The sequence below is a fragment of the Lepidochelys kempii genome, chromosome 3 (assembly GCF_965140265.1).
Source record: "Lepidochelys kempii isolate rLepKem1 chromosome 3, rLepKem1.hap2, whole genome shotgun sequence".
NCBI classification, from domain to species: domain Eukaryota; kingdom Metazoa; phylum Chordata; order Testudines; family Cheloniidae; genus Lepidochelys; species Lepidochelys kempii.
The window spans coordinates 45575346-45598490 of NC_133258.1; the positions used below are offsets into that span (position 1 = coordinate 45575346).

Sequence of the window (23145 nt, forward strand, 5' to 3'; positions counted from 1 at the left end):
AACAAAGGTGTTTTGACAGGATTACTACAAGTGCAGCCTACAGAATGTTGTGAAACAAGAAGCATTTAGAAGATTCTATTTAATTCCATGGAGGCATAACATAATGATCTCTTCCTGGTTACCACAAAAGAAGCAACAACAAAGACAGAAGCTATCATCACAAAGTCAAACACACAAGAACTATCTCAGCCATCAGCCCCTTGTGCAAAATTGCTACAGTAGAGTGACACTCAGAATAACCAAATTTAAAAGGTACTGGAGCACTGTGAAATGCCAAACTGTTACTGTATCTTAAGTAAAATCAAATTAGTAACTAGGGAAGAGAGATGGAAAGGTACAAAGGGGAAGATTTGTTTGTGCAAGAATTACATGCCTCTTCGTAAATAACGGCAGAAAAATACTTGTGTGGATTAATTAAGAGGTTCACAGCATGGTTAAAGAAAAGAATACACCTAAAAATATCTCTGAAGAAAGAATTTTACACAGGTGTAAAATTTAGCAAAATAGCAATGAAATTTGTATTTATTTAAAGATGCTCTGCAATATAAAATGTTCCAGGGAGCTTTCCCGAACCCTGTTCTTAGTTCTTTGACCTCTTTCTCAAAAGTCCACCTGCAAGCTAGGTGACCTGCAACTATTTCCTCAAAGTGTGGCCTGCTAAGGACTGAAGTGAGATTCTGCTTAAGGGTTTTCACCAATCCAAAAACATACTTCAGTCCTGATCTGCATGTCTTCCACACCTTAGCATGGTGGAGCTCCAAGACAAGGTGCTTAGCTAAATAAAGGGGTCTTTCAGCACAATTATCAAGACACGCAAACCCTGTTCTCCAAGTCTTGCTCTCTTTATCAGTGAAGACCAAAAATGGGCCTTACCAACAATATAAATTGAATATAACCTTCTTATAAAGACGTTAAATATTGGCAAATTATCAAGTTACAATATAAAATTAGACAACGGTAAACTGTGGACAGTCATTAACTGGATTTTGAGAAAGCATCACACTGTGTAAGATACAATTTGCAAATTTATAGGGAAGAGAATGTCATTGCATTATTTTACATCGTTTTGAGACTCAGATGTATTTTACCTGAAGGCAGCAGTTGCCCATTCCAAAACCCATGGCATCCATATATATATGGTCTGGTTTAGCTGCTTTTGCTGCTTCTCCATCATCCTTAGGAAATGTTTCTGTCAATGGTGACGGAGTATTCTTATCTTTAAATACTGTGAGGAAAATACAAGTATTCAGTAAGTAAAGCATCAGACATAGATCAATTACTTGAAGAAAACCACTGACATTTACTCACTTGGTACGTTTATCACTACTTTCTCTCCTCTTCGGTGTCGAATGTTTCTTGTCAGAGTACTAAAATTTAAACAGTTTATATTAAATGCTTTTTTCAGGAAAAACTTCCAAACATTTGTCCACTTAGCCTCTCACTCATTTTCATTTGTACTGTAGCAGATTTGGTCCTTCACTGAAGTCAATTCTATGTTTTGTGACAGTAATATCACAAGCAGAATAAAGAAGCCTATGATCTATGGGAGAATGGGGTAAGGGAAGTTTTGCAAAGGTTAAATCTTATGCTGTAATAAAAGACTCTGCAGAACTACACAATATTGTCCACCTCAAATAGGTTGGCTCCATGCTCTAGTTAGATTCCAAGATGGTTGTGATGTTTCCAAAATAATGAACGTTGGGATTTTACTTTGAGCAGGAGTGGGATGGCTGTGCCAGGACTTAAGGGAAACAGTCCATTTTAAGGTAACGTACTGAATCATAGATGATGTTAAACATGTGGTGAATTCTGCCAGTATCAGGCTAAAATTGCTGAAATTGTTATTTACCTTTATAGGTCACCTTGACAGTAAATATGTAACATTACATCTTTGTCTATGTCCCTGGGACTTGTACAGCAATTATTCACATAGCTCTGCATTCCACTTACACGATGATAAAATTGTGTATTAAATATGTACATAAAGAGTTGTTCTTCTTTCTCCTCCAGACTCACTCTTACCTAAATCTAGGATGTTTGTTAATAGCTTCATCTGGAAAGAAGAGAGACTTTGAAGCACCTCCTTCTACTGGCGTTGGCTCACATTCCGGTAGCGTAAATCCTGGACATCCTAATCTATAGATGACAATTTGAGTAAGCCATAAATTAAATAAATTATAATTTTATGTTATTAAATGCCCTATGGTTAGGTGAGACTATGATCTTAATAGACAAAGGAATAAAAATAGTGAAAAAATATATTTACTGCAGGCATTTCTAAGGCACTTTTCAGTGTTACCTAATCACCAGTAGTCATTAACAAAGAAAGGGGACTAATGGCAATCACTATTAAAAGGTCAGCATTTGCCAACAATTACCACAGTTTTAGTCTGTGGTTGCAATAAGTGGAATTTCATACCACTATGTGTTAATGGATAGTAAATGCTCACATTTTAATGGCAAACACTAAAAGAAGCTTTAGAAAATTAGTCCTCATGTATGTCATAGTATGCATTAGCACTCGTGATTATTAAAAGTGAAATGCAGTGACATTCTCTGCCCTCAACTGATCCTTTTTACAGTACTGTTTAATTCAAATCCCTAAAGTAATCTGTTTCAGTAGTGTTTACAATAGTTTACTTGTTATTGTTAAAGGGACAAAGTCAACCTGAAAACCAGTCAATTTCAGAAGAGTAAGTAGTAGTTTCAGATACTACATATGTCCCAGGACACCCTGCCAATTTGTGATTTTACAAATTAAAAATGCTCTTCTCCCACTGCTGTACGAAACACTCACACAAACATGGAAAATTGAATGCAGAGACAACAGTGAAATAAACTAAACTAAGTGTTGTGAAATGCACAAAGTATACCAAAATAATCCCCCTCATCTTTCAGTTATGGTAAATTTAGGAGTCACCTATTGTCACATCCCTAGGCAACCTGCCCTTTCTTGAGACCTTGAGTGCACCTCTTTCAAGTGGCAGGTCCATTCCTTTACTTCTCTTTGGAGTGCGATCCCACAACCCAACCACTCTTGACTGGGTCTCCAAGTTATACCTTCCTAGCTGCCAACCAGGTTTCCTAGCAGGTCCAACTGGACTTGGACACTGCCAGAGTTCTCCTTCATGAGCTATGATCAGTAACATCATGCAGTGACTCAGAAGCAGTTTCTCTGAAACAAAGTATGATTTACCCAAACGGTACAGAGAGCTCAGAGAAGTAGATTCAAAAAATAAAAAAAGACCTCTATGCATATTGTCTTAAATACTTTTGGCATTTCCTCAAATCCCTAGGTAGACGTGATTTAGCTTTGGTGCCCCTGTCCTTTCTGGGCACCAAATTATAGCAAGGTGGCTGCAGACCCTGGCTCTCAAGTCTGTCTATGTGCCAGCCTCGCTGCATGCTAACTCTGGGTCCCCACTGGCTTCCAGATGAGTTGTCCACTCCCCTCTGCCCACTCCTTTCTGCCAGGAACACCTCTGTAAACCCACAGGGTCTTCTGATCTCAGTCCTAGCCTTAGGAAGAGGAAAACATCCTAATCCATGGTGCCAGTCAGGCAGGTTCTTCCCCCAACTGATGGCCCAGCCATTGTTGTCTTAACTCCTTTGAAGCAGGTACCTGAGAGGCTGTCTTATCTGTGTCATAGTTTTACCCTCTTTTGGTACCTTAACAGCTCCGCTTTATAGCTTCCTTTGATTTGACTACATGAATTCAGTCCACAGTAGTGTAAAATTCATTTTCTGAATTTGAAAACTGCACAGCTCTAGGGAAACCAACATTTCAGGTTTAGTATTCTTATGGCAACTCTTAGAGAACCCAATGAAATGTACATATTTGATATGATAACCTTTATATACTCTAATCATTCTCTTTGACACTAATCAGAAATTGTTAAAGTAGAAGATATATGTCTAATTTTTAATAAGAAAGTCAAAGGGTAGTGAAGATGGAGGTAAATGTGTGAGTGATTGACTAACTCCACACCACATGCTATCTATGACCAAGGCTATGCTTTTTAAAGCAACCCCCAGTGTTGTAAAAGAAAACCTGGCTGCACACAGATGCAAACAAGCAATTCAGCATACCTTAAGATACTCAAAATTAAAGAATTTTTGAAGATTTGGCATAATATTTCATGTAGTGTAGCATTTGTTACAGTTTAATTTGAGACATTACAGGCTGCCTTATCAGATAAAAATGTAACATTTAACACTAACTGGCATAAACCGCACAAAGTCTGCATGACCAGAAAAACTGTATCACTCTGATCCTTAAGAGTGAAGCCTACTGATCTGACCAAATTTAGAATCACATGACTCTGGTTCTATTTCCAGGTTGGCCAATGACTTTACTGTGAAACCTGACAAGTTCTAACTTCTTTATGCTTCAGTATCTGTAAAATGGGCATAGTTATGCATACTCACTTTTCCCAAGTGTTTTGAGTTCAACAAATAAGCAATACTACAAGCACTACTAATTAATTTTAATAAGCACATTTCTATACCCCTTTTTTACTGCTCCTGCCTGGAAGAACTACAGCAGCTTTCATTGATTTTCATAAACTTTCCAGATGCCTGCAATTTTTAAGTGTTGCATCATCTCTATAACATCTTAGCAAAGAAAGTTAGCTGGACTCTGCTCCGCCAAACAGGACTTTAAAGGCAAGATGGCCGTGAGGCAGGATCAAAATAACCTAAAGGGTTCAGTGAGAAATATCAGCTTAAATGGACCAAACCAATCTTATAAATAGCTTATACTGTGTATAATTTACTAGATTCAAGCACTAAATTCAACCAGCTCCGTGTGTTACTATCACAGCCTTGCAAAATTATATTTGCCTGCTTCCTTGGGAAGAGTAAAATTCTTGTGTTTTTCTTCTTCATAACAAGGGTGGGGCTGCAGATTAGTACTTACACTGGTAAATTTGTGTAATCTTTTTACAAGGCTGTAACGCCAAAAATAATTCTGTAATACACTGGACAGCTCAAGTGTATGGTTTCATACACATTCCTGTTAGTGCAGACATAACCAGTTTAAGTACTCCATGAAATGGAAGTAGATTTTGATAGTATACGCGTTTTAAAGTTACTGGGGCATAATTTAAAAAGCCATATTTTTGGCTCAGAACTGGGAACTTCTCTGCAAACCCCATTTTTGTAATACTCATGAGCCAGATTTTAGGACCATCAATTTCTGTACCACCTCAGGAGCCACACAGACAAGGTAAACTGGAATTGCAAGAGGCCTCCTGTTGTACTGTGTAGCAGGATTTATTTTCCCTTTATGAAGAATCTAACAAAATTCTCCTCCCATGTTTGACTTGCTGTGGTAACTAAAGTTAATCTGTTAACAGATTTCCACTTGGAAACATCATTTTTCTCAAGAGGAGACTATGAAGCATGTTTCTTTCTATTTGATAATTATGCCCAAATTCTATTTCAGTTTACTACTTCTGGAAATTCTTTTACAAGCTAAAGCAGATGCTGTTCATACAAAGAATAGAGGACTCTCCAGGCAGATGCCCTGTCTAGATACATATAATCACATACCAATGCAGTACTTATACTATGCTCATTTCAAAGTGCTCCCCACAATCCCTTTCTATTAGAAGTCAGTTCAACCCCTCAAAAAGTATCAACAGTAGTTTTCTGCTCCACTTTAGGTATGCATATGCTTTGTTCAGATAAGCGGTTTGGAAATTTGCTTCAGATTAGTTATGTTTAGCAAATCCCTCCATAAACCTGGAGGGGAGGGGGGAGGGAACCCCTTTTATTAGATCATTTACTCTGCCTCACAGATTGTTCTCTGAATTCTGGTCTATGCTGCATGTTCATTTTATATTATATTAATTTCAGTAACTGTCTTCAGTAAGCAACAAAGCTATTGGGAAATGCTTAAGTGACCTACAAGAATGAAAAATGAGGCACAAGCACATCAGCATCAACAGGAAATAACTTTTTGGTAAACAAGATTTATCTATATAGCCAAATCATCAAAAATGAATTATGTGATACATACAGCTGCACTGACTGACCTGAACAGCAAGAGCTAGAACTGAGTTTAAATTCATCTCTTTTTCTTTTCAATCTGAAAATCGCTTACATGACAAATGTTCATCAGGCCCACAGAGGCCATTCAGCCCACAGCCTTACATATGTATTTCTGAAAAAAGAAAAAAAAAAAGATAGCATCTAACCTTGGAAATGATGTCACAGTACAAAGAGCCTCATCTCCTTTCAACACAGAAGCAGCCTCCCGCCGTCGTTTCCTCATGTTGTCTTGTACAGTGTTAAATTCAGACATGGTTCCTCCATATGGCTGCCCAGGTGTCCCTTCAATCATATAGCTTCCATATTCTGGACGCCAAAGTGTTGGGTGGCTGGTATGAAAGAATAGCACAGTTTAAATATTTTTATACAACTGCAAAAGAGACAGATTATTAAGTATGAATTATAGGGAACACTAAAACCTTTGGGAAAGATCACATATTTCAAAAACCTACCAAGTCTCTAAAATTCTATGGAATTTGAAATTGGATAGCACCTATCTTGTGGTATGTGAGAGAAGTAGTAGTTTCTACTGTCCAAGTGCTGTATGATTGTGACTGATTTCTATTATGGGCAGAGTTAGTAGTGCCGCTTGTAGTTTAAGATAATTAGGGAAAGTGTTAGGCAAAGACCCTGTTTTCAAGTTGCTTACAACTTTGCCAAACTTCAACTATTTGGGCTGAAATTTTGCATGCTGGGTGTCCGCTGGAGGCTGATATTTTTTCCTGTTTAAATATCAGCTAAACTGTTCTGTTTTTTCCACGATCCCGTGTAGGGAAAAATACACGGTTTTGCCCATGTTAAAAAATTCTTACATCTGTTTGGTTGAGAAGCTCTTGTGCCTCCATGCTTTGGAGCAGGGACTTACCATGCGTCACAGATGTGCTTTTTGCTTTCTGTGACGGGGTGTACGGGCCCCACACTGGTTCAGCAAGGGTTAAGCACTCTGTGGGCAGAGGAAGCCACACCTCCTCATCTCTGCTGGAACCAGGACATAAAAAGGAGCAGCTCAGCTCAGTCTGGGCTGACCCTGGAAGGGCATGGAGGTGCATTGCAGGCTCCTGCAAAGAGACTGCCGGCACTCCAGTACGTAGAGACCAGCTGGGCTCCAGCATCAACTGACCCTCAACTGCCCAACATTGCAGATGGAAGAAAGACCACAGAACCCCTGAGACTAGCCGTGGAAGGACTAATAGGAAGTAGCCCAAGGGAACTAAGCATTGATCTGGTTGCGGAACTGGGGTTTGACTTAAGTGTGTTTCGGAAGAATCCCTGCTGAGTCAGTGGTGAATGCCCCTGCTGCAAACAGGGCTGGGACCTGGTGGCCCAGCCCATTGACTCCAGCCACTGGGCCGCACTGGGCAGTCCCATTGACTCCGGCTGCTGGGCCGCACTGCCCTGCCACAGAGGGCTGCTACACTGACCCAGACCATTAGGCCATGCTGCCGTAGGAGCCAGGGCTGCTGTGGTTACTGGGGAGACTAGGCCACCCCACACTGTTACACACCCTGATGGGGTGGATGTACCCCACAACACCTTTTCTGTGAAATTTTGCCCCCAATCTGGCCAATTTCTAAGCCTTTGAAAAAATCCATTTGCACATGCACAAAGATTACTTAAGAGTTTGGCAGTTAAATTCTCTGAAGACCTTATCTGCATTAAGCATGTTCCATCCCAGGAATGCAGTAGCTGAACAGGACTTTCCCAGCAATTGCTTCTTCTGGTTTATATGGTGCTAGGCACAGAACTATGAGAAGGGAGACTCTCTCCTGTGATTTCTAGTATCCCTCTGCTGGCACCCAGGCAGGGAGGAAGACACCCGACTAGAATGCAGAGGGGTAGCAAATTGTGGGGTAGGGGTGGGGCCAGGTTGTGGTGCAAGGTCTGTAGCTACTAGAAAACATTTTCCTCCAGAACCCAGAGAGAGTGTATTCCCCTCTCAAAGCTTACTCTTGCTACCAGTTACTCTCTTCGCTAAAGTGGTAGAGATCTCGGCTCTGACTCTAAAGGTCCAATCCCTCTAAAGACCCATACTGGGAAATCAATGTAGTTTAAACATAGAATTTGTCTCCGCTTTTTTTTTTTTTTTAAATATGCATATATTAAAAGAACAATAAACTTGCAAAGTCAAGCACTCAAAAAAAAGTGAGGAAAAGTCAGAATTAAGGTTGAACGTGTAGCCCTAATTCGAGCCCCATGTATGTACGCATTATGATGCAGTCTTTAATTACAAAGTTCTCTTCCCTGGCCCAGCCCCAGGACCTCTGCCTCATTCAGTGAATTGTCATTTAATATTTTTTATTCTATTCAACATGAGACCCCAGGCCTAATTTAATATATACCATACTTGTAGTGCTCTGAATACAAAATTTCCTCCTTGGCATTTATCTTGTGCTCTTACAGTATCTGAATGCTTCAAACATTTGTCTTCACAATACCTCTGAGAGATTAGGTGTTATCTTCATATTGCAGATGGGGAACAGAGATTGCCCAAAAAAGCCAAAATTGTCAAGTGTCAGCTAAACTTTTGGTGCCCAACTTGAAACACCTAAGGCCTGATTTTTTCAGAGAACTTCGCATTTTTATAGCACTTTTTATGTTGAAAACACAAGTCCCATTCGGGACAGTGGCAGCTGAGTTGTCAGCCATAGGATCTCAAGGTGGGCACTGAGAAAACAGGGAACATGCACTTAAGGACATATCAACATGGCAAAAAAACAAAAACAAAAAACCCCCAACAATCCATACCTGTGGCAGAGAGTTTCAGAGCCCAGGTCTACAGATTCAGACTTGGGCTCATGAGGATCACACTATGGAGCTAAAAAAATGCTGTGTAGACGTTTGGACTCAGGCTGGAGCTTCGGCTGTCCTCAGGCTTCAGAGCCCAAGTCTCAATGTCTAAACGGCTTTTCAGTGTTATAGCATAAGCTGAAATCTGTAGACCGAGGCTCTGAGATGCACTGCCAGAGGGTTGGGTGGTGGGTTTATTTTTTGTCATTTTAGACATATACCAAAATGTTCAGTTGGCCAGAAAGGGCTGCCCAGCATTACACAGAAACTCCATGGCAGAGGGAGGGATAGAATCCATTCTCCAGGGTAACATTCAACTGTGAGAACATCCTTTTTTTTTTTTTCCCCTTCCTTCCAGCAATTCCCTGCCCAATTCACTACACATCTCCCACTTCTGCAACAAATACTCAGGCAGGAGTCCTACAGACAACAACCTCCTTCATCACACAGACCTGATTCCTGCCCAGAGCACCACCCATCCTGTGTACTGAATAAGGCAGGGGTCCTCTGGGGGGAAAAAAATCATACATGATTATGTAATTAAAGATTGTACAACAGTGCATTTGCACAAGGAGATAAAAGAAACTGCTACTTACTTGGGATTTACTCTTTCACCCTTCTCTTGCAGTGTATGAAGAACTTCTTCTCCAGTTAGTGACAAACGTACTTTCTTATGTTCATGATCAAAAGCTACCAGCATATATTCCACCTATTATAAATAACGAATGAAAATACACAAAATGTTAGCATTTAGGGAAAATTTTAAAAACGTTAAACAGTAGGGAAATTTATACACAAACTGATAAGAACCCCTGAAATAGACAGTTTCTTTGTATAGTATGTATCGTGAAATTGTAAGTCTATTTAAATATTCAAACAAAAGAGAATGTTAAATGAATTATATGTTTATTATGTGAAGGGAAAAATTAAATTGCTAACTGTAAAATACTACTAACCTAGTTTCCGTTTAATATCCAACTGAAAGTTCGGCTATATAGTTTTGGATATCAAATTTGATGAGTTATTGGCAAAAAGTAGTTGCACTATGGATTTATTGTGCTGAGCATGTTCATGATATAAGCAAGTAGGTCTGAGTTAATTCATTATGTTTTAACATTTTTCTTATTTCAAAACAGGAGACGCAAACTATTGAAGACTGCTCAAAACAAAACAGTTAGTTAAAATCATGAAGGATAAAAATGAGTTTCAACAGATCCCAACTAACATCAAAAAGACACGATCTCATAGGTTCTCGTGAACAACTAACAGAAATTCTAAACCCATGACATGCGCCACGGTCTAGAAACAAACAGAGCCGAGACTTAACTAGTTTTTAATACACACATAATTTTTCATCATTCACTACCACTTCAACTGACTTACAACCATGCAAGAGCACCTTTAATGTTGTCCTCTTGCTTTGTTCTGTAATGAAAATATGCTGGTAGATACAGAAAAGTTATTTTCCTTCTCCCCCTTATTGCCTAATTCAGGAATCTGGGTGTGAGAGCCTCCACAAACTAAAAATCAATTCTCAGCAAAACTATCTGATTTGGAGTTTGGATGCCAAGCCATTTGGAGAGGAGAGCTCACATGGAGTACCTTCTTTCCCCTTCACAGAGCCTAATCACTATTCAACACAGCAGTGTCAACAATTAACAGTTATATGTGCATTTGTGGTCCTAGCTGCAGGGAGAGTGCAACTTGTCAGTTTCATTTAACTAAACTGTCTGCTGCCAGTTCCTTTACAAAGATGTCCCAATGCTCACAAGAAATCAGCATCTGGATGAAGAGCTGGCTCAAACCAAACCCAGCCAAGATTTAAGTGAAGTTGAATGGTTGGGAAAAATAGTTCAAAACACTAGGTGGGTCACTGTCCTGCTTCTAAGGTACCTACCCCCCATTCAAAGTGAGGTGATGCTTTTAGCTTCTGGGAGATCACCAACTGGCAACTGTAATATGGAGAAATATCTTCTTTCATCTTCAGCCTGTCAGACTTTATCCCTTCCTCTTGGATGAGGAGAGGCTAACAATCTACACATTAGCCATCTCCTTCTAGATTACTGGAATTATCTGCACCTGTTGGTAGAGGTAGAACCAATCCAGAGAATCCAGCTTGTGTAGAATGCAGTAGCTCAACTCAGCACGACCGACAGCGGTGAGAACAAATGACCTCTGTGCTCCAATCCCACCACTGGCTATTAGTCTTGTGTGATCAAAACCTTGAAAAATGGTTTTAAGGCCATAAATCAGCTACCTCACTGACTCTCATCTCCACTTATAAATCTCTAGGACAGCTGCATTCCAAGACAATACAGTTAACAAGAATTAGGATGAAAAGCATGAGAGCCAGAGAAAGCATTCTTAGCAGAGAGAGGGCCGATCGTTGAATAAGTTGTCAGAGATTTCTTTAGGTTTAACATTGGGGGGAAAAAGTAACATCCATAGAAAAAGCTCTGAGGGGCCTTAGAATTGGACTTACAATAACTAATCAGCATTAATACCAATATACAAATATTAATTCCATCAGCCTTAAATAATCAAGCCTTATCTCAGACAGCACACAGTGGAAAAAAAAGATTCTTAAAAAACCCCTCACCCCTATGTCTTACTGAAATCCCTAACAAATGGAGGGCTTTGTGCGTGCCTGGAGCATCACCAAATTCAGACCATTTTGGATTAAGGAGGGAGAGCAACTTCTAAGGTCCTGTAGTTCTAGCAGAGTATACCCAGTCAGCAGCCCCCTCTCTTTTATAATACCGGAGATCCAGTTCAAGAGCCACTGCTGACCTCACAGTAGGTGATCTCAGGTAGGCAAGACCCAGGCCATTTCAGCCTTCTAGGTAATGAAAACCATCTTATACCTCTACCCAGAGAGCAGCTGATAGCCATTCAGAATCTGGAGCAACTTCCAGCAAGATACCCTGCTCATTAAGTGAGCTGTGGGTATTCCTCACCAGATTAATTCTCCAAATAATTGTAAGGTGTAGTTCCATGTGCAGTGCATTGCAAGTCAACTCTTGAGGTAACAAAGGGATAGATACCAGTAGCAGCGTCTACATCCAAAAACTGACCTGGTTATTGCGGCAATAATCATTGAGCAGCAGCAGCAGCAGGAAGTCTAACATACACCCAAGTTGCAATCTCTGGCAGGCTAATGGGGAATGTACTACTTTAAAAGGGACTGTATTACCTCTTCCATCTCCTCTGGCTACTTCCCACAGTCCACCATCACCACCTCCTTCTTGTTTAGTTTGAGCTTCAGACAGCTATCTCAGCCACGCCCCAATCTCAACTACACAGTGGCTGAAGCACTGAGCTGCACAAGACAGACATACAGTTGGGCACTATTAGCATACTGAAAACACCGCACCCATACCTCCTTACAAACCCTCCTAACAACCCCAAACACATGTTGAACAGAGGAGTGAAAGAACAGCACCCCATGCTCAAGAGCCCGTTGAGAAGATGAGCAACTACGCTCAGTTACACAATTGTGTTCAGACTCGTCCTGAGTCTTAGAGCTTTTGAAACATGCTGCAACAACCTCCTTTTTGACACAGCTTTCCCACTATACTAGGAAGGGTTTTTTATTTTTTTTTAAATAAAAGAAGCCCCACAAATATAGCTAGAGTTACCTCAAACCTGGAAGAATGAAGACCAAATTCCACTGTAAAGTCAACTATAGACAATAAGATGAGAGCTACAAAGAACTCTGAGATAACTTAAGGAAGCAAACTTGATCCGACCAAAATGATTCATAATGTGAACACATTAGTAAACAGTCTCCCTCATTCACCCAGCTGTCGATGTAATAACTGATCTTGTATCCAAAGGGTCTGACTGACAGCTCCACAGCCTTCCTAACAGAAGGATCTGCTGTTAATTACTGAGGGAAAAAAAATAAATCAAGCCGCTGTCAACAATCCCAGGCAATCCACAGAATTTGCTTGCTAATGTAGGTTACATTGAATGAACAGCTTTAAACAATTTAAATTTAACCTGTCAAAAGTCTTCTCTTGTAGCTAGGTAAAAAAAATTTGGTATATTCAGACTTCACATGTTTGCATGATGGAACCAGGGCTCACTGTAAATAGGTTCGTCACATGTTTTGTATCTATGGTAAAATTCAGAGGACAATAGTCACTGGTAAGTTTCAGTGGGAATTCATTGCCTACAATATAGCTGTAAAAGTCTTGCACTCTCTATGTGGAAGTTCACCTGGCATTGTTAGTTACGTAGCTTTGTTAGGTCCTTCTGTAGTTCTTCACTTTTCTCCCTAGTTTTAACTAGCCTGTATTACAGAGGTGGGCAAACTACAGCCTGCGGGCCACATCTGGCCCACAGGATCCTCCTGCCCAGCCCCTGAGCTCCTCCTGTGCTGTTCCCCCTTCCCCCGCAGCGTCAGCTCAGGCAGCAGGGCTGTGAGCTCCTGCCGGACAGCGCAGCTGCAGAGTTGCAGCCTGACCCGGTGCTCTATGCTGCGCGGTGGTGTAGTTGGCTCCAGCCGGGTGGCACAGCTGCCTGTCCTGGTGCTCTGGGTGGCACGGCTGTAGTGCCGCCAGCTACCAGTGCTCCAGGCAGCGCGGTAAGAGGGCAGGGAGCAGGGGGGGTTGGATAGAGGGCAAGGGAGTTTGGGGTGGTGGTCAGAGGGCAGGGAACGGGAGGGTTGAATGGGGACACGGGGAGTTCGATGGGGCAGCGGGGGCAGTCAGGGGACAGGGAGGGGTGGATGGGGCGGGGGTTCCGGGAGTAGGGGGGGCTGTCAGGGGACAGGGAACAGGCGGGGTTTGGATGGGGCAGGAGTCCCGGGGGGCCGTATAGGGGGTGGGGGCCAGGCCACGCCTAGCTGTCTGGGGAGGCAGAGCCTCCCCTAACTGACCCTCCATACAATTTCAGAAACCCGATGCGGCCCTCAGGCCAAAAACTTTGCCCGCCCCTGCTGTATTAGAACAAGTTACCAGTGTACATGTCCGACAAAAAGCATTGCTAGGAATCCCTAATGGGGCAGCATGCCTTGCCATTTTAAGGGAATAAATTGTTCAGTGACAGACTGGAGATTGCATGCCCCAGAAACATTCCAAATCTGCAATGAAAGCAGCTAGTCCCTTGTTTTTCTGACTGGCACAGGCTGAAGTAATTCTGACAGAGGAGTAAGCTGAGTTCACTACTTCCCTCCCTAAAGAGAAGGACCCTACATTTTGCTGGAGTGGCCAGAATGGTCTGCTCACTGGCTCTTAAAGGAGTCATAGCAAGCTTGCCTTGGTGGGGAGAAGGAAGCATCTTGCATGGGTCGTGATAAATGGAAAACGCACATCCACAGAAAAATAAACCTAGTGATCATGGAAGTTAAGTGTATTAAAAAGGTAAACCAACCCTACATACAATCTAAGAAACTCAATATAACAGATCCTAACCTTGTGGCATCACATACGAAAATAACTGTTGAGGGAAGAAACAGTGGTCTTTCCTTGTGCTGCTCACCTGCCATCACCTGTGATATGTAGCTACTGCTACTTCTAGGGGAATTCTGTGCCAAAAAATTAAAATTTATGCAAAATTCTGAATCTTTTATTGTCAAAATAACACAATATAATCATACCGGTCAGCAAATATATCTAATAATGCAGACCAAAAATAAATAAAAAATCAGAAAATGTTTCTTGACAAATAGATTCCTTACAAGGCCTATGAATACATAACTGAGTAATAATTCATTTAACTATAATACAGAAATGTATTTCCTGAACCCCCCCCAGAAGCAGTGCAAAGGCTTGGGGAAGTCTGTGGTAACACAGGAGCTCTGGGAGAGGGAAGTAATTGCTGGGAAGGAGTCTACCAGTGAACCTGGAGGGTTGCTGGGTATATATAGGAGAATTATGGAAGAGTTGGGCATGGGTTTGTTAGGGAGTTGGGGAACCTCCCCCATGTAGACTCTGGCTAACCCCTAGTCTCTCTGTTGGATCATATTAAAGAAGTTCTGTATTAAAATCACAAATGAGTTTGATTCCCCATAGTTTAAATTCCAGGGTATTACTAATTAAGAGGTCTCTTGGTTTTTGGTACTGTTTCTCTCCCTCTATGTGTGAAACTTGCAAGCTGCTAATTGTGTTAGTACATTCGATGAAGTGAGCTGTAGCTCACGAAAGCTCATGCTCAAATAAATTGGTTAGTCTCTAAGGTGCCACAAGTACTCCTTTTCTTTCTGTTCTCAAAGCAATTCACACAGAGAGAGACTCAAAGCAATACTCTAACAACAGAAACAGCACTCAGAGACTCCCTGCACTTTTGTTGTATTAACAATTGTGATTAAAATAGAGATAGAGGATGTATGTGGATGGATGGTGTGGATAATAACTGAATGATCAGGGAGGTACCAGCCTAAGAATCCAGTGTCCATCCGCTGAAGAAGGCGTCAAGTGGAAATAACCAAAGGACCCTCCCGGAGGGCAGACTGGAATCCACCCAACAGCCTCAAGAATGGGAGAACCAAAGAACAAGATAACATCTAGCAGCACGAAGCCCTCAGGAATGTGCTATCTGCTGATTGATTCAGCAACAGCATGATGAAGCAATTCCCATAGACTGGCATAGGAAGAAATTCCTATAAAAATAGACTCTAAAAAGTGAGAACTTTGGGGTCTGATTCTGCAAACCAACTTCCAGGAGCATCAGATGAGCATCTGACAAGGCCCTGCTCCCTCCTCATGTCCAGGCCACCTGGCCAGTGGCTTGGCATGAGCAACTCTAAGGCTGGTAACTATGATAACAACCTTGCAGAACGCGCGTGTGTGTGAATGAATGCGTGAATAAATAGGAGATTGAATGGAATGTTATAGCTATAACTAACTGCTTACTATGATTCTTTCTGTATTCACAATAAATGTGGTATTTTGCCTTTTTCCCTTTAATAAGATCCTGCTGGTTTTTATTTTATTGGTATAACATCTCCCATTCAATCAAAACACATCTGCCCCGTCCCAGTGTGTCCCTACACCCACACTCAGCCACTTCTCCTCCCCCCTGTGGCCCCACAGCCTCCTCCTGCATCCCCACATGTCGGTGCACTGTCACTCCCATTCAACCCCAGCTCAGTGCTGTCCCCCACTAGCTCCTGTGCCTTCATCCTAGTCTGTCCCTCCAAATAGCCCTTCTAAACCCAATCTGTGTGAACCTCTGTTGGGCAAAAGTTGTCACTACAGCACCTCTCCCGGCAGAATGTATTTTCAGGGAGGACATGAATTCTGCACAGGGGCGAAGTGCAGAATACCCCTAGGAGTATATTGTATAACAGTTCCGGATCATCCTTACTTCACCATTATATCTGATAGGTAAAGGGCACAGAGCAGTAGCCTACTACAAGAAGGATATATGAAATGGCATTATTTTAATGGTCAGAAGCGCTTCTCTGGATAATGACAGGTTTCAGAGTAACAGCCGTGTTAGTCTGTATTCGCAAAAAGAAAAGGAGTACTTGTGGCACCTTAGAGACTAACCAATTTATTTGAGCATAAGCTTTCGTGAGCTACAGCTCACTTCATCGGATGCATACTGTGGAAAATACAGAAGATGTTTTTATACACACAAACCATGAAAAAATGGGTGTTTATCACTACAAAAGGTTTTCTCTCCCCCCACCCCACTCTCCTGTTCCTGGATTTGTGCTGGAAATGGCCCACCTTGATTATCATACACACTGTAAGGAGAGTGATCACTTTAGATAAGCTATTACCAGCAGGAGAGTAGGGTGGGGGGAGAGAAAACCTTTTGTAGTGATAAACACCCATTTTTTCATGGTTTGTGCGTATAAAAACATCTTCTGTATTTTCCATAGTATGCATCCGATGAAGTGAGCTGTAGCTCACGAAAGCTTATGCTCAAATAAATTGGTTAGTCTCTAAGGTGCCACAAGTACTCCTTTCCTTCTCAGGATAAGAATTTTCTGACTCTTCAGATCTTTACAGCCAAGGCTACAAACCCAACTCCTAGACAAATCTTGAATCATCCTCTGTGGGATAGAAGCAGATCACTAGCTACAAAGAAAGCCAAACAGTTGCATTCAGCTAGTCCTGCAGAGAAGAGAGGTAATCTCTGCTGTGAGAGTGTTGGCACACTTTAAGGGACAGTCACGTTCTGTACATTTCCATTTCCGCGCATTACATATAATCTCATTTGGAAGCAATCCTTAGATTTACACACACACACACGCCCCCGAAGGTATAGTTGCTCAAGCAATATATCCCCACAATGCAAACACTAAAAAGTAAGGAAATCAAATTGAGGCAGTAGTTTGTGCTGAGTGCAACATTAGTCCACCATATCATGACACCCCAGTGCACCACACCAAATCCCTAACATGCCCATTTTCAGTATCACACTAAGTGTTCAGAAAAATAAAAACAATCACTACAATCCTGGGGATGGCAAAGTGGGGCTGCAGACACCTATAGGAATGAGGGGTGTGGTGACAGGGGCAGATGTGCCTGACTGAATGGGAGAGGCTTGGGGTCAGCCAGGGTCTGCACAGGGGAGGCTTCCCAACACCCTAACAATCCCACCCCCACAAGAAAAACCTTCCACCCACACCCAGCACCCTCCAGGTTCACTCCTAGGCTCCTTCCTTCTCCTTCAGCTCCTCCGTTACCCCTGAATCCCCCAAGCCTTTGCACTGCTTCTGACAGATGCAGGAAAAACAGTTCTGTATTGTAATTTAAATGAATTACACAAAGTTCTGTATTAATATGCTTAGTACAGAATCTGCGTAGATGAGGAGACTGTCTGTCCATCAGTTGAGACTGAGCCGATCACAACACGTCTTCCAATCTTCTCTCGCTCTGGCCATCCTTCACCATGCTTGTCCATATCTCCTTGTTAGGAAATCATCCCACCTCTTTGGAAGACAACAGTGTGGCCGTTTCTGTTCTCGTGGAAACCACTCGGATATAGCTGCAGTCCATCTGTTGATGCTGAGTCGGGCCACATGTCTCACCCTCCACATTTTGCTGAGCCTGCTTTCAACAACAACGTCTCGAACTCCAGACTGCTGCCTAATTATTTCGTTGGGGATGTGATGGTGAAGCGAAATGCCCAAAAATGTTCGTTCCATCGCTCTCTGCATGACAGACAGTGGATGTTCTTCAATCTTTGCCAGCGACCATGTTTTGCTGCCATATAACATCGCTGGAAGCATGGTCGAGTTAAAAAGATTCGCACGAGTTGTTTTACTGATCTTTCCTTGAAGGATGTCCTTGATGTCACTGAATGCGCACCACCCAGCTTTTTTCCTGTGCGACAGTTCGCCTTTCTGATCGCGGCGCATGTTGACTTCCTGGCCCAAATAAAAGTATTTATCAACCTCTTGGATCTGCTCAACTCCAAGAGTTATTTGGGTTCTTGGCGGAACATATGATCTCAGGTATTTCATTTCGACCAGTTCATTTTTAATCTGACTTGACGACTTTTTGCGTTCAGTTCTTTAAGCATTCTCTCAGGCTGGGCTATATTTTTGGCTATCAGCATTATATCAACTGCAAACTTGAGATGGTTTAGCCGCTCGCCATTGACATTAATCCCGCCTTTCAAGTCTGCTCGTTGAAAAACCAATTCAAGACAGGCTGTGAATAATATTGGTGAAACTATCTCCTTGTTTCACACCTTTCTCGATGCGGATTTGGAGGGTAGTATCGAACAGCAATATGTCTGTGCTGCGCCAGAGTTCGCTTCCTGTGATATATTTTGCGCCGATGCCCTGTTCTGAAAGAGCTTCAAGAACGGTGTTAGTCTCTATGCTGTCGAACACCTTCTCATAGTCCATGAAGGCAATGTACAAAGGGAACTTGTATTCCCTTGAACACTCTAGTAGTTGGTTTAGCGTGAAGATGTGGTCCATCGTGCTGAAATTCCTAGGGAAATTTATTTGTCAAAAAAAAAAAAAAAAAAAAAAAAAAAACAATCTTTTTTTTGGTCTGTATTGTTACAGACATACTTGCTGAGAGATATTTTGAAATAAATTACCAAAATAATTGTAACTGGCATGATTATATTGCATTATTTTGACAAATACAATATGCAGAATTTTGAAATGTGTGCAGAATTTTTAATTTTTTGGCGCAGAATTATTTTTTTGATGCAGAATTCTCCCAGGAGTATAATGTGCCTCTAATGGTAAATTTGTATATGGAATCCTCCCCTCTTGCAGCATCCCAGAGCCCAGGCACCAGCCGGAGCCCGAACACCTACACTGCAATTTCATAGCCCCATACGCCAAGTCCAAGTCAGCTGACGTAGGCCAGCTGTAGGCATTTAACTGCAATGTAGACATATCCTCTGAGATTAAGTGAAGAGGGAGCAAAATGACACTGGAAGAAGAGCATGAGTAGCTTTTCCACCTTTAGTTATTCAAACTCCATAGCGTAAGAACAGAAGATTTTACTGGCATAAGACAGACTGTATCTATGCTTATGAGAGTCCAGAGGAGCACTATTTTTGTAGAAAGAAAGAATGAGGAGTACTTATGGCACCTTAGACACTAACCAAATTTATCTGAGCACAAGCTTTCGTGGGCTAAAGCCCACTTCATCAGATGCATGCAGTGGAAAATACAGTGGGAAGATAGACACATAATGAAAAAATACTGGGGGGTTACCATACCAACTCTTAACGAGACCAACCAACTAAGGTGTGCTATTATCAGCAGGAGAAAAAAAAAACTTTTGTGGTGATAATCAGGATGGCTCATTTCCAACAGTTGACAAGAAGGTGCGAGTAACAGGAAGGGAAAGATTAGCATGAGGAAATAGTTTTTAGGTAGTGTAATGACTCATCCACTCCCAGTCTTTATTCAAGCCTAATTTAATGGTGTCCAGTTTGCAGATTAATTCCAGTTCTGCTGTTTCTCATTGGAGTCTTTTTTTGACTTTTTGTTGTTGAATAATTGTGACTTTTAGGTCTGTAATTGAGTGTGCAGGGAGGTTGAAGTGTTCTCCGACTGGTTTTTGAATGTTATAATTCTTGATGTCTGATTTGTGTCCATTTATTCTTTTGCATAGAGATTGTCCGGTTTGGCCAATGCACATGGCAAAGGGGCATTGCTGGCACATGATAGCATATATCACATTGGTAGATGTGCAGGTGAACGAGCCTCTGATAGTATGGCTGATGTGATTAGGTCCTACGATGGTGTCCCTTGAATAGATATGTGGACCGAGTTGGCAACAGGCTTTGTTGCAAGGACAGGTTCCTGGGTTAGTGTTTTGTTGTGTGGTTGCTGGTGAGTATTTGCTTCAGGTTGGGGGGCTGTCTGTTAGCGAGGACTGGCCTGTCTCCCAAGATCTGTGAGAGTGATGGGTCGTCCTTCAGGACAGGTTGTAGATCTCTGATGATGCGCTGGAGTGGTTTTAGCTGGGGGCTGAAGGTGACAGCTAGTGGTGTTCTGTTACTTTCTTTGTTGGGCCTGTCCTGCAGTAGGTGACTTCTGGGTACTCTTCTGGCTCTGTCCATCTGTTTCTTCACTTCAGCGGGTGAGTATTGTAGTTGTAAGTATGCTTTAGAGAGATCTTGTGTTTGTCTTTGTCTGAAGGGTTGGAGCAAATGCGGTTGTATCTTAGAGCTTGGCTGGAGCAAATGCGGTTGTATCTTAGAGCTTGGCTGTAGACAATGGATTGTGTGGTGTGGTCTGGATGAAAGCTGGAGGCATGTAGCAAGTATAGTGGTCAGTAGGTTTCCGGTATGGGGGGTGTTTATGTGACCATTGCTTATTAGCGCTGTAGTGTCCAGGAACTCTTGTGTGGACTGATCCAGGCTGAGATTGATGGTGGGATGGAAATTGAACATCCTACTATAGAATTGCTCACGTCTACTGGGTCAGAGCAATACTGGGACTCAAATTTTTAAAGCAGTGTTCCTATGCATACCCAAAGATGCATAGGTTTGGCCTAATGGAATAAAAACTTGTAGTTCAGTAAAAAACTTATATTAATTCCCTGGTTTTATTCATTTAAATTAATATGAACTTCTATATGCCAAGTACTGAACCCAAAGAAAAAATGCACAACAAAGGTTTAATACAGACCCCACTTTAGGTTCAGAAATAAAAGATGAGATAGAAAATATGTTGGTATTTTAGTTCTTTGAGTTTATGCCACTGCAGACAGAATTCAAGCGGCAATGCGAGTGGTGGGAGGACAGCTCATGTTTTAGATAACAAAAACAGACTAAGCAGTAAGCGTTTGCTTGTCCCTCTCCCTCTAGTTACATTAGGACAGGATATTTTGATCTTTTGCACGTGGTGTTACATGACTAGAGGATGAAGCACATACCACGAACCAGGAAGCAGGGTTATTGAAATCTAACCCCAGAGATTATAGTCATTTGTATACAGCTAAAGAAAAAAATGTGGAACACTGAACAACAAAGAACTCCTTTCTTTGACCACTGTACCACATAACACAGAGGGGTGTAATACTGTAAAAAGAGAACATAGATTTATATTGTAAATGTGACTAACATCAAATATTCGATGATCAAAGCTACTATTAAAGTCTCTGAGCAGGGCTTGAAAAATCCATTGACCAATTGGTGAGAGAACCTACAACAATTTCTGACAAATTTTAGCTCTCATTGAAAAAACGTTCTAGCCTTTATGGGTTGCAAAAATAACCTTCCAGAAGTGAACCATTATAAACCAATTCCCTGCTGAAGCTCTTATCTGTGACAAGCAGTAGCACTAAGAAATTAACAAAACTCTTATCAATTTAACTGATATCATTCACAACCAGGTGGACAGCAGTGAAAAACTCAGGAATAATAGTTTTTTAAAGCAGCAACATAAAATCAGGAGCAAAAGCAAGCACAGGGAAGAACCCAAAATAGAAAGGACAAGAAAAGGGTAGAGTAATAGAACCCCTCCCCTCTCCTCGCAGCTAAGAGACTCTGGATGGGAAAAGAGATAGGAAGCCCTTTCTCTCTTCCAGTACTTGGGTGGATACCAGGGTGAAGGGAGGGGAGAGAAGCAGAGATCAATTTTATCATATGCCTCCTAACCAGAGGAGGATATGAAGGACTGAATCCCCTTCCACCCCTCAAGTAGGATTCAAGAGTGGCACCTTCTCCTCACGTGGTAGTGGAGGGCTGGGCTTCTCACCAGGGCATTGCCATGGACTTCACCAGTGTCCCCAGCTCAATTCTTGTCTTTCATATCTTCCTCAACCTAACAGGTCAAGTCTTTTGTATATTAGGTGTCTAGTAAATATTTCAAATCTGGCCTTTCTGCCAGTTTAGAGCTCAGGAGGTAAACTGTACCAGCTTGAAACACTGCAGTAGTACTGACTATGCAGAAATACAGCAGAGGTCAGCAACCCCAAAGTTTCACGTTTACAGTGGCAAGATCTGATATTTCCATTTGAAGTATTCCTTCTATGGTGCTATAGTGTCTTACAAAAATTATATCTATATCTACAAAGACAGAGTACCACCCCCAAACAGCTCACAGTCTAAGGCATATCTACACTGCCACATGTCAGCAAAACTTATGGCGCTCAGGAGGGTGAAAACACTCCCCCCCAAGCAACATAAGTTTCACCAGCATAAGCGTAGTAGTCAGAGCTCTCTTGCGTTGAGATAGAGCAGCTACATGAGATCTTTTACAGTGGCATAGCTGTATTGGTAGAGCTGTGATGCTGTAAGTGTACTGTAGACAAAGACAAGACCCACAGAGGAAATGAAAGGGAGGGTGGAGGCAAAGGCTAGGTGATCACAGGGACATTGGAGAGGTTAATATGTACTATTTACACATCTTGAGGGTTGAGGCTTTTTTAAAAAAAAAAATGTAAAATATTTAGCTTAAGCTCTCTTCTGAGGTGGGTTTTGAGAAGGATACTAAAAGACAGTAAGGAGGTGATATGCCTGAAGGCATATGGGCATCGAAACACCACAAGGCAAGCAAGTTAGTAGCCTTGTCTATATTAAGATTTAAGGTGTAACACTAGCATGCATTATCTAACACATTTTTAAAATCTAGTGTAGACCCTAGGCTTTTCAAAGTGTCAGCTAACATGTGTTAACACCTTTAAATCCTGGCTTAGAAAAGGCCACCATGATCAATACAGCAGATGCAGTCATACAAACGTTAGGGACATGCTAAATCTTCTGTTTGTATCGGAATAATACTATTGTCCTACTTTTTGTATTTAGTCAAATTGTACTCTGAGAAAAAGCATGAACAAGCAGTCATGTAGCAACTAATCTAATCATTTATGAGTGCTGCTTTTCTCATGTGGCACACAGGCAAGTAGCGATTAAGACAGC

General features: G+C 41.7%; 1 protein-coding gene across 2 annotated transcripts in view; it reads right to left on the reverse strand.

Annotated features, from left to right (window-relative positions):
• GCLC (glutamate-cysteine ligase catalytic subunit) overlaps positions 1 to 23145 on the reverse strand; it is a 57030-nt gene that overhangs the window by 23915 nt on the left and 9970 nt on the right. For both annotated transcript variants that reach the window (XM_073336265.1, XM_073336264.1), the window contains exons 2-6: positions 9438 to 9550; positions 6201 to 6383; positions 2023 to 2136; positions 1309 to 1367; positions 1089 to 1225 (exon numbers count right to left, since the gene is read on the reverse strand). In XM_073336265.1, coding sequence (XP_073192366.1) covers positions 1089 to 1225; positions 1309 to 1367; positions 2023 to 2136; positions 6201 to 6383; positions 9438 to 9550 — 606 coding nt within the window. The remainder of the gene's footprint in view (positions 1 to 1088; positions 1226 to 1308; positions 1368 to 2022; positions 2137 to 6200; positions 6384 to 9437; positions 9551 to 23145) is intronic.